Genomic DNA, 12,560 nt, shown 5'->3' on the forward strand with positions numbered 1-12,560 from the left:
CCCAATCAAAATTACCTACAAGTAAAGGCAGGAATGTACAATGAGTGAAAACAAGTTCTTTATTTAAAAGCAATCATTCAAAACTAATTTCTCTGCCTTTCTGTGTATTATGATATATATGTAGATATATAAAAAAACTCCATATACTTATTAACCTTTCAGTGCCTAGAATGAAAATATTTTGGGGCTTTATAAACAAATTAAAGTACATGGATGAATAGTGGTTGCTCCATAATGCTGAACCAAACCACTAGATCTTTTAGATTACCTCTTGACAGATATTTCAGAAAACTGAAACAGGTTTTATTGTTTTACTCTACTGGTTACTACCCACCTTGTCAAAGTCTAAGGTAATATATGAGAATTTCAGATGCTGATGGTAGCAAGTCAAAGAGGGTAACTGGATTAATGGTAAACCAAGTGTTTAATTTACATCTTTGTATTTCTCCAGAACTCATAACTATTTAAGATCTACATTTAAAATATGCAGTATTTTGGAGAAAAAATGTTGTTACTAGAGCAATCTTTCAAAACAGAATGTCTGAACGTTTAAAGACTTGAACGTATCTGAGAAATTTATACTTTTTCTTTAGGAGTCACTTAAGCTACTTCAATATGAAACGTTAAGAATTTGAAATGTCAAAGATGGTAAATTGAATGTCAAAGATGGTAAATTGAAGCCTCTTTTTAAGGGACCTTTTTTACTATGCTTTCAAGTAGAAGATAAATCAGGTCCTTAACATATTTTTATTACTTTTGCACAGCTTTATTTCTTTGTCCTTACATCTCTGTGTGCGCATATATATGGGGAAAAAAACACCACCACAACAAAACCAGCTAAGAACCCATACTGTGTAGGCACTTCATAAGGTAATGAAATTTGATCTGGGTATTAGAATTTAAAATGGAGTAAAAAGAAGATTTCAGAGCTCATAAAATACTTAAGAGACCAGAGAGGAATGAGCTCAGCTACTTGAAGTGAAATGGGTAAATTGAGAGGGGTGTGGGTGCATGTTAAGAGCCCATCCATGTGAGCTTTTCAGAGGAGCTTTTGGACATCTCTCTGTACTACTTGTGATTGTCTTACTCTTCTGTGTGCATGGACATGCTTCTGTGTTTGCAGGCTTTCTTTGCCCCAACTCCCTTAGAGAATACTGGCTTTAAGCCCTTGCAGTAAGTCAGGGTGAGTAAGCTGGCAACTAAAACATCAAGCTGCAGCATATTAGAGTGCCTGTTTTTCCTTGACTTAGTAAAATCTTAAAACTTACTTTTTAATTCAGTAGCCCTTTTTTGATCCTTCAGCTCAAGCACAGCTCAGTCAGTTCTATATATACATATATATATAAGTTTTTATCATGCATTCAGTCAGCATTTGACTGATAGTGACCTTCTGCAAGGTGCCATGAAGAGACTTTATTTAAATGTACCTTAACCCAAAATACCAATTGGACACATATCTAACGTTAATAAAAGGAGGGTGTCTGGAATATTACAGTTAAATGGAATAAGATGACATTAGAAGGTAACGGCCATTTGTGGAGTATTTACTAGGTTTATTTACTAATCTGTCATAGGTTTATTAATGACATGGGAAATAGAGAGCAGTCCACCTTTATTGGACTGCAGAAACAGATAATATGGTGATCATCACATTTATTCTTACTTCATAAAGTATGCTGTATTTTTCTTTTAAGTCTATTTTTAACTACTGAAAGCAGTGTGCTGCTTTTGAGAAACTGATAGGAAAAATAAATTTAAGAATTTTTAAATGACGAGAGGTTCAAAGCTCAGTCTTCATCCAGGTTCCCAGAGAAATTAGACCAGTATTTTAATTAACAAGCATATCAGCTGTAGATTCCTCATGCATAAATGGGTATTGTTTAAGGCTTTTGGCTAACAAACAAATATTCTTGAGATGTGGTTACTTACCAATGTATGCAGCTCCATCAGTCACCATATTTGTTACGGTTTAGTTTGGGAAGGGAAGTGTTCTTCTGTTCTTTAAGAAAGCATGCATTCTCTTCTTCAAGGTCAAAGAATTTCTGCCATAAAATAGATTGGAGTTTAGGTTAATAAGAACTACTCTGTCGTGGATGGAAAAATATATTCTGCTCTTCTACTTTTTATTGAAAATAAGTTAGTGCTACAGAACAGCTCAGGGTTATAGGCAAGCATTAATTTTCATAAAGTACTGCACGTTGCATTTTCATACTAAATTCTCATAGCTTGTGATATGCAGTATACCCTGGCGTTGTGAAGTATACAAAGTAAATAGCTACTGCATATTTTAAGCAATACAATGCTGGATAATAAAGGCTACGAAATGAAGAGCAAAAAAAAAAAATGTTCTGCATAATGAGAGATAGAAACTTGTTTAGTTCATTTCCATGTTCATCAAGAAGCCCTGGCATTTGACGTCTGCTTCAGGATACATACTTCCAGGTAAGACAACAAGTTGAATTCTTACATTTATCTGGCACATTGGCAAGTTTCCTGCTGGAAACTACGCCGATCTCAGAAGCTTTTCAAAACCCCATAGACAAAGACCAGATTTACCAGACAACAAGAGGAAAATGCATCTGTTTTACCCTGAAGTGTGATGCCTGATAGATTTGTTTTGAGGAGCTGTAATGCACTCCTTAACTGGCTCAGTGCCAGACAGGAAGATTTTCCAGTACAATACTAAGTAATGTTTGTTTCATCAAGGAAATTAATAGCTAGACAGATTCCAAAAACAGAAGTGGAGAATAACATGATGAAGTAGAAATTAAATATTTACTGCATGACTTGGAAACTTTGATTGAGGTTATGGTGTAGAGCCTCAGAACAAATCTAATTCACGATACATTATTGATGAAAATGGCTGTACGCTGCACCTGCTCCGTGTGTCTGAGGAACTCCTGTACAAGCAAGTACGGTTGACAGAAACTATGTACTTAGCAAGTTGGAGATGGATCTGAAAATGTCTTGAATTACTGGATAAAGCCAGAAGAAATGTTCATGTTATTCTCTGCACAACAGAACAGGAACCGAGATAGTTAGCAGCCATAGGGTGTCCTTCAAGGACATTAACTCTTCCTGGTGATTTGGAAACTGAAGCAACCTGCTGTGTAACTGACTATTATTGTAGGAACTAGTCTAAAAATTGCAAATGGGTAAACTATTCAATGCCAGAACACAAAACATGATAAGCTTCATTCCCAGGGCTATGAGATTTAGCAAAAAGTCGCATATTTTGCTGCAAAAAAAACCAAGCACAATCATCATAGAAGCTTAGAGTTGTGACATTGAGATAGATTAAACAGATGTGCTCAACTGAAAAATCACATGCCAGTTTCCTATTTGTATAAGCTTGTAGAAGAGAAGATTTCAGCCTCAGGCAGGAAAAGATAGAATCCTAGAAAATGTGTGTTCTCCAGCAACAGCAGACAAGTCATTAATTCCTTGACAATGCAGATACCAGTAGGGAGCCACATCTGCCCTCACAAACAGAGTACACAAATGTAGCTTTGATAGGCAAGTAAACCACCACCAGCAGTAAGTAGTAGCAGAGACTAATGTTCTCTACTGCGTACCTTCAGCAGAAATACTGTGCTAATAATACCACCACCTTTGGTTAAAGTTTCATTCGTCTTTTCCATCCTTATTTTAGGAGTTTAGAACTTAATTCAGTTGGTGCTTGGGAGCGAAGGTGTCATAGTTAATATACAGCACTTTTTTTGACTCACAGAACATCTGTATTTTGGTATTTCTGGTTTCCTGAAAATTAGCAAAAGGTTCTGTTTTTTGCTATCTTACCCTAGCATGAATATACCTGCACAGCTTTCAGTTGGAGGCTCAAGAAGGGTTTGTGCCATAGAGCTGTATACCTGGTCCATGGCACTCCTGCCTGGGCTCCAGTTCCCTGATGTTGCTTTACTCCAGTTCAGGCTTCCTGTGGGCTCTTGAGAAGCATGCACCTGCCTCTGGTCAGCACTGTAAGCAACGGACCTGGACCACTTCTAAAGCTTCTTTGGGAGTTAGACCGTGCATTTGTGCATGGAAGATGTGCTTCAAATGTAAAGCACACAAAACGTGAGTACTAGAATGAAGGTCCCAAGAGACATGCCAATGAGCACTTCACCTTGACTTTACCCTTTATGACTGAAGCTTTAATTACATGATCCCATTTGGCTGAGTGCAGGGAGCAGGACAGAGCTCCCTAAAGGAGCAACAGTTTGGTATGCAGTTTAACTCCTTGGTATTAGGCTGTGCTTGCTGCATTTACTATGTCCCTAAACAAAGCTTCCTCATAAATTCTTCTCGAGTCATCTTTTTTCAGAATGTGTATTGAATTTATGGTCTCAAAGTCTTTGTCAGAACGTTATTAAGGCACTGGGACAGGTTAGCAATTTTAAGTTTTCAATCAGAATTTGTAACTTGAGTTTCTCTTAAAATTGCAGAATTCTTGTGCATAAACATATATAATATGTACCTGCACATGACAGTATATTCTGTAGAGTTCTGTGTTCCCTTTCCAACATGTACACACGTTACTACACTTTGATCCTGGCTAGAACAGAGGAATACAAAGGAAATGATTTTTTTTTTAAGTGCTCATCTGTCACGTTTTGTGAAGTAAATAAATGCCATGATGAAGCCTGTGGTACAGTTTGAGCCAAAATTGGATAGTTACCAAGAAAGTCTGAGCCTTAGGCTATTAATTATACCAAACCCATCTTCTTTAATCAGTTCTTACCTAAGGCAGTGACTTGACCAGTGTGCAGAACTTGTGAGGCACAGCACAGAGGCAACTGAGTTCTGTTGTACCTTTAAAATTATATTGAAATCTGCTATGCTCCTTTTTTTTTTTTCCTGGAAATCATTGTATTTCTATTTTAACTACAGTGATTCTGGCTAGAATATCTCTGCCTAGAACTCATTCTTTTCCTTCTATCATTCAGTTCTTTATAATATAATTCTGTACTAAAAATTTTATCTGTTTTAAGTAGATGGAAATGGATGTGACTATGTACAGCGTTAGGTCCCATTTAAATAAAAAATAATTTTAATACATAAAATTTCGATGAATACAGAACAAGTAAGTTATTTGAAATTGAAGTGGCTTAAGCATTGTCAGTCATATGTAGTTTTTGTCTTATAAACACACTTTATGCTGCTTCTCACTTTAAGAAACTTGTAATAACTGTATTTCAAAGCAAAAATCTCTTTCTAGATATATACATAAGATACCACAGTGTAACACAATACTTCTTTTCCCCTGCACTTGTTGTCAATTAAAAACAACAAGAAAAAAAAAAACAATAACTCAGGGGATTGCTTCAGGCAGTTATCTGAAAAAAATAAAAACTGATTCAAGATGACTGATTAGCAGTATCCCTTAATTTCATAAAAATGAATTGTATCAAATTTTAAGTAGTACTTACCATACATACCATACTCTGTTCTCTGATACACATGTAACACTAGGTACTTCTTACCTTTCTGATCGCATGCCTTATGCGAACACATAATAGTTCTAGTTTTTGTAATCCTGAATTTACAACCTCAATCTAACATAAAATATTATTTTTTCTTATACTTTGTACTTCGGTAAGGGAAAAATTGATACTTATGCAGATGAACAGTAAGGTTACACAAATCCAGACTAAAACACGTTTGTGCTGTCACTTTTATCAGCCAGCATAAAGAAGACATACAGCTACAGTTCACTCTGCTAGCTTTGCCATGAAAGACCAGATGTAGTGTTTTACGCAAGCTGTCCCCCACACAGACTGCCTCTTGGCATCATTCTATTTTTCTGTCTTAATTTCAATGTCTGTTACTACTAGAAATTATTTTAGTTCACTATATTACAGTTCCTATGTTATTTAATGAAATTTAAAGGCTTTGGTACAAACAGAGAACACTTTCCAGTTGTGAAGTTTTCTTGATTTTTTTTTTTTTTGTGGGGTGTAGGGGAGAATATCTTAGGATTTCAAAGCAATATGGATTATACTTACAACTTTCAAACTACAGCTTGGAACTTCAGTGCAAATAGCTTTGAGAGATGAAACAAAGTTAAAAGTAAGGGGATCTGTGTCTCTTGAGAAACTTATGAGAAGTCGAACTTTAATACTTCGTAAAACTAAAGCTTCTCGTATCTTCCCATCTAAATATGGCCAGTATCTGTGGAGAAAGAATACGGTATGTTCATATGACTTTAAAAAAATAAAAATAATAAAAAAAGGATTTTTATCCAATCAAGCCTAGAAGACATCACAGAGAGAACTATATACATTTATTTAATTAATTTTGAATTTATTTTTTCTGTCTAAGAAACGCTGTTCTCATTTGAAGGCGTTCTCACTGAACAGATCAGCCAGCATCCTTTTTCATAGCATTCTGCCCTGCCACCGTGGGGACAGTGAGGCTGTGGACAGCTGAGCCGTAGCTAGGAAGGTTGCTCCTGCATCACTGCCTCTATTGAGAGCAGTGGAGGGAGAACCAGCAGAAGCTACAGCTAGAGGGTGCTGCTTACCCAGCCCAGACAGAGGGACAAGAAGGATTTTCTGTTGCTTACACAAGTAAGGGAACAGGGACACTGAATCCTCCTCTGACTGCCATTCTCTCTTTTCCGGTGTACCATACAGGCAGAGGACTGGAATGCCTTCTGTTAATTTCCTGCTTTGAAAAGGAGAGCTGTGCATGGTGCCTGCATCTGTTAGCAGCAGCAGGAGAGGGGTTGCTTAAGGAGGATGCTATCTTTTCTTGATCAAGATGGGAGAAATTCTTCAACAAGTGGGATACTGGCCTCCATAGTGCTCATCTCCCACCTGTTGAGTTGGCTGTTCTTGCTAGTTCAAGCCTTGCATTCCTGACTCTTGGTGAGACCAGGTCAGGACAGGGAGAATTAGATAAAGAAATATACATTTTCTTTATTCCAGCAGTGTCAAGGCATTCAGCCTAATGAAATCTGACCTCTGCAATGCCAGAAAATCTGGGAGCTGACAAGTTAGGGAAGCTGTGGCAGTGCAAAACACAAAGCCATGCTGCTAGGGAAAACGTTAAAAGAATTTACACAGGTGGCTTCTTTGGAGCTCTCTAATCCAGTGGATTTCTGAATTGTTAGGGCATGAGAACAAAAAAGGGAGGAATGTGGCAGGTAACATAATCTGCAACACTGCAGCAGTACTACATGTGAAGAACCTTTCCAGCATAAAGGAGAAACGAGAGGGCTGGATGGTGTGAAACAGGTTCCTACAGCACTACCCTGGATTCTGTCAGTGTGACAGAGGCTGTACATAATAAGCTTATCTGAAAACCCCTCTTCTGGATTTGAAATAGCTTACACTTGATATCAGTCAAATGATTTAAAAAAAAAAAACATACCTTCATGCAAAACTGGAAAAAAACACACAACCATGTTAATTTGGCCTAGTGGTGTTCAATTAAAGTGCATGGATGGAACAGCAAGCTTAAGTAGCTGTCAATTCATAGCAAGCGTTACCAAGAGAAAGAGGGACCACTGAATACTTGCCTTCTGAGCTGGATGGTTTTAGAACACTGTGGTGGCTTCAGTTGTGGGTCATGTCTGCTTTTTAGTGGTCCATATAAACTGTGTGTTTAAAAGTTACTTGGTTTTGTTTGTTTTTAACATTTCTCTGTTCTTCAAACTACAATATAACTTAAAATGTAATCTGTGCTGAATTCAAAAATAGCTTGCATATATTTCAGTAAGGCTATGACATTTCCCATGTTTTATATGAGAACTCACAGCATGGTTCTTCTCTCTTACATGCACACCCACTCTATATTGGATAGCTATATGGTATTCATAAACTAGCAGTAGCTGTGTTATCAAGGTAGTGAATACAATAGCATAAAAAATGGGATTAATATGTAAGCAGGTTCTTGTATTTCTGGGTCTCTTGCAGGTGGTCAGACTAGACAAGTTCTGATCTCCTTCGATAGGCAGATCCAAAGCTTAGGGCCCAGAACTGGAAATGTCTTCTTAGGTCCCAATTCTGCTCCTACTTAAGTCAATGGCAGAACTCTCACTGATTTCAATAAGAGCAGAATTGGGCCCAAAGAAATTGGTCCACAATGGTAACTAATCTCCTCTGGGTTCATTTTCTCCAGCAGTTCTTAATGGCAATTATGACAGTGTGCTGGCCTGGACATGGACACTCACCGTTTAGCATTTGTGTCGATGACGATCGGAAGGTAGTCCATGACAGCTATGTACACAAACTGTTTCGCATCATCGATAACATTGTATATAGCTTCGATATCCAGGACTCTGTCCTTTGGGCAGAAGAGTTTAGGTGAATTCTGTGAAGGCAAAAATTCAAATACTGCATTTAAAATACGGGAATAGATTTTTTTCTACTCCCCTCATACCTCCTACGATAGCAGGTACTATTCTGAATTTTAGTAGAGAATATTAACTATATCTTTACCTGTTCTGCTGGAATACTCAAATATACAAAGACTTATTTTCAAGGCTTAGTTTTGCCTTGAAAACTTCATCATTTAGGTATGACTGGGTAAAATGCAGACAGCACAAGCTTGAAAGCAGTGCAGAAGCTCTCATTGAAGTTTTCACATTTCAAAGAATTTTGTTGCAAAGAGTTCCAGGACTGATTACTGTCAGATGGTCCTGTTTAAAGTACCACACAGTCACTATTTGCTCAGTCACTGCTGCAGGGAGATGCTGCAGTTTTGCAAGAAACTTACCTTTAAAACCTAGCTTCAGGTATGGAGTAGCTCTGTACCTGGCACTGCGCCTAGGGCAGTGGGGCAGCCAGGCGAAGCCTGCCAGGAGCACCTGGCAGCAGAGAGGCCAGGGAGCTTCTGCTCTCCTGCCCGAGCAGAGAGAAGAGGTGGAGCTGCTGCCGCACTGCTTGCAGCTCCTGAGAGCAGAGGCTGCTAAAGATCGGTCGCAGAGTGCAGGCAGGGGCCAGTTACTTACAGCCTGCTGCTGCTGTACCACCTCACCTTTGTTATCTGCAAGGGTGGCATCCAGACATCTAGATGACTGTTTTCTTTAGGAGGGGTTGACTTTTTTTTCTTTCTTTCTATACAATACCTGTCACCTTAGCGCCTTAATCCTTGACTGGTGTTAAAGATTTACTACAGATAAAGAAGTTAGCAAAATATGAGAAAATTAACAGTAGCAAGATTTCAAGACCAATATTCCGGATGCATTCCTGAACACTTAGAAAACCAACCCAAACCTCCTATGTTTTATCAGCCAGTCTGGAAGATGATGTTGTTGCTAAGCAACATCACAGCCACGATTCCTGACTCTTAAGAAAAAAAGTTCAATGACTTAATGTTGTCCTTGTTGTTTTACACAGCACAAAGATGGAAAGCAAAATACATAAAATACATTTTTCAAAGAATAAATTTGAACTCACAAAGAAGTGTAAAGTGATTTTGTTAAACATACTTGATATCTAGTATCTGAAACATAAAGAGGCTGTTGAACGATTCTTACACTCAATATTTTCTTGAATAGAAATTTTAAGCTACAGACAGAACAGCTAAAGAACAAAATTGTTAATGCATTCTCATTTTCAGATGCATTCACTACAAAGACCAGAAAGCCAAAGATAGTTAGAAGAAAAACATTGGTTCTGCCTGTAACGCTTGTGTTACATTTCCATTCATTAGCATTCCACTAGTTCGCTTGTGGTATGGGCGACCCGCTTTGGTCATTTTAGTACTTTCTTGGTGTTAGCTGGGCAGTACTTGATGTGCTGATGAACACCTACCTGGCACGTCTCTAACATAACGAGGAAGTGAGACGTGTTTCCTAACTGCGTATTTGATGGTCACTGTCTCCCTCCATACAGGCAAGGCCTCTAACCATCTCAAAGCACATGTCATGTTGGCAATACACAGTGTGATAAAGAAGATCCTTGCTTTGCAGGATCTCTAAATTCCTTCCTTGCCCTACACAGTCCTCATGCAGTAGCTATAGGGAGCTAATTCAGACCAGGCCATTCAAATAGGTTCAGTAGTAGGTAGGTGCTCCTCACTGTGAGCAGTTTTTTTCTATGGCATCAGAACAATATGTCAGAACAACGTATGTAGAAGTTGTTTAGTTACATTAAAGCCCATTTTGCAGCCTGTTCATACAGAAGGAAAGTTACTTTTTTTTCTTACGATAGATATCCTAGTAACTAAACTGGCTGTGACTACATATTCAGGTAGCTCCTGGTATTAGACTTAGCTGATCGGAGCTTCTGAGTACAATAACTCCTTCCTTTTGTTTTCTGAATAGGATTTCAAGACAAGAGGCCTTTGTCCCACAGAAAAGGAGAACACATCAGAGGGAAGAAGTGCACATTCTGCCAACTGCATGCAGAAGAGCAATTTCTGTAAGAGTCTCTCTCCACTTGTCTTTGTCTAGGATTCCATGTCCCTTAAAGTTGGCCTTGCCCAGCTTTCATTACTGTGCACCCTTGCAGGAATGGCTTTCAGCAGGATTTCTCCATTTCTTACAGATTGCTTAGAAAGGAGTAGGAGTTTGCATGCTAGTTCCAATAATGGCAACTACTTCAGGTGGAATTAATTTCAGAGCTCCTCAGCTATCTGTTAAAAAGGCAGTTTTCTAATTTAATCTAGTCTAGGGACTAGCTTAAACTTACGCTAATAGAGACTAGCTTAATTAAGACTCTCCGAAATCAATGGAAGTACATGTATCTTCATAAAACTATTAATTTCTGGCTGTCTCGGGCACTTCCAGATTTTCAGTCATTTCACTTTGGAATAGCTCTTTGTCTCTTGAATGACTTTAGGAGTGTGAAAATCCTGGACACCTGACTTTTCCATGTCTCTCTCCCACCAGGTGACGTTACCCTGCCCCATTTGACTGTCTGCAACATCTTGTGCTAGTGGCTCATACAACTTGTGTGCTACATACCTTGTATTGTTTTAGACTTACCTGGCAATAAAATGGTGGGGTTTTCCCCTTGTTTTATGCAAAATGGTAAGTAACTCTTTATCATCTTCAGTATTTTCCTGATTTTGAAGTTTCTTTTTAACTCACGTTATCTCCAAAATGAAAGATACTCTATCTTTCATTATCTTTATCAGTCTGTGTACTTTTTTCCAGTTTTGCTACATCACTTCTGAGATGGATGACTGTTCCATTTCTTCCCATTAAAAATACACACAGTGCTTCCACAGGGACTCCTACTTAAATTTTAGAAGTTTCAAAATACCATTTAAAAATAAAAGTAGATAATGTTCTACAGAAGCATGAATGCTCTCAAAGGAACGGTGAGGAGGATCAATACTTAGAAATAACACGGATAAAAATCCAAGTTCTGATATCAAGCTTATTATATATCATTTTAGATATCTGATTTACAATTTATTTACTCCAAGTCATTCACCTTATATTCGCTAGTGTAAATAAATCAGCTAATTTGGAAGGCCTCCATATCATTTTCTGAATGCAAGGGGAAAAATGAAATTTACAGAGAAGGAAAAAGAATAATGCACATGTTCTCCAGCAGTTTTCAGTCCTGTCAAATTGCATGTCACAGAAATCAGATTGAAAAAAATAAACTGTGATTTGTTTGTTCTGCACCATAAAAAAAGTAACACTTTTTAAAAAGCTTTCAACTATTGAAGTAACAACTTCTCCAGACAGCAGAATAATACATAGGTGACAACCATAGTGGTCTTTTCTCTGTAGCTGAGTTTCCAGTCACTTGCATGAGTCTCATTGTTAATAGCTGCTTCTGGCTAAGTACATGGCAGTAATGTGCATCTTTTTCAGTTCGGGCCAATTGAGAGAAATGCTTAAGTACAGGTGTAATCTACACCACATATGTTCCTATTAATGATAATTTCCATCAGTAGTCCTGTCAATTTCTAATAGGTTTATACGCCTTTCTGAACACACATTCTTTGTTTTCTTAAACATTAGAAAAGAAAATAGAAGATATAAAAGCAAAGGTACTCAAGTGTAGAAGTAAAACTCCTTTTCTCCACCCAATATGTCAGAGAGAACACAACAATGTAATGGACTTCATGCAGGGAACTGAAAATCTGTATCAGTGAAGAGACATTAGAGTTTTTTCATACATGCTACTGAGACCTACCTAACCCAGTCACACCAGTCTGTTTTTTAATAGAAGAGACTGTTAGGAGAGTAAGCAGATGTTATATTTCTGGTCTTCCAAAAGTCTGATGAGATAAATAAGATTCTTCCCCTTCCCCCCTCCCTGCAATTCATGTCAGAACTTACCGACACAAAAGCTTCTGATTTAGTCTCATTCAGCTGCAGTGTCAGTTTATTCTGAGTATCGTACACTCCATATAGTCTCTTAGACCAACTTGGAGGTATGTTATTCTTGTATTTTAATGAACTGTACAGGGCAAATATCCTTTGTAAATCCAGGACGAGGCAGCTGCAGTTGTATACGATGACGCCAAGTTCCTTCATCTGTGAAATTAAAAGTTCATATTATTAGTGATATTTTGGCTGAGGGTTCTGTGGAAATAGGCAGTAAGAACATCAACAGTTTCTGAAGGGTACCTTGTACTCAGCAATATTACTG

The 12,560-nt window shown here is 37.9% G+C and overlaps 1 protein-coding gene and 1 long non-coding RNA gene across 12 annotated transcripts in view; one reads left to right on the forward strand and one right to left on the reverse strand.

Moving 5' to 3' along the window:
• LOC121067200 overlaps positions 1 to 12,560 on the forward strand; it is a 43,075-nt gene that overhangs the window by 21,084 nt on the left and 9,431 nt on the right. For 10 of the 11 annotated variants that reach the window (XR_005818161.1, XR_005818158.1, XR_005818159.1 and 7 more), the window contains 2 exons: positions 10,271 to 10,367; positions 10,838 to 10,978. This is a non-coding gene — a long non-coding RNA (uncharacterized LOC121067200). Of the gene's footprint in view, positions 1 to 10,270; positions 10,368 to 10,837; positions 10,979 to 11,104; positions 12,242 to 12,560 lie in introns of those variants that run through there. The other variant, XR_005818156.1, reaches the window with a different exon arrangement.
• PLD5 (phospholipase D family member 5) overlaps positions 1 to 12,560 on the reverse strand; it is a 326,396-nt gene that overhangs the window by 5,970 nt on the left and 307,866 nt on the right. The window contains 6 exon segments of the mRNA XM_040551381.1: positions 1 to 15; positions 1,930 to 1,955; positions 1,957 to 2,042; positions 6,003 to 6,168; positions 8,174 to 8,313; positions 12,248 to 12,445. Of these exon segments, the coding sequence (XP_040407315.1) occupies positions 1 to 15; positions 1,930 to 1,955; positions 1,957 to 2,042; positions 6,003 to 6,168; positions 8,174 to 8,313; positions 12,248 to 12,445 (631 nt within the window).

The sequence above is a fragment of the Cygnus olor genome, chromosome 3 (assembly GCF_009769625.2).
Source record: "Cygnus olor isolate bCygOlo1 chromosome 3, bCygOlo1.pri.v2, whole genome shotgun sequence".
Lineage (NCBI taxonomy): Eukaryota > Metazoa > Chordata > Aves > Anseriformes > Anatidae > Cygnus > Cygnus olor.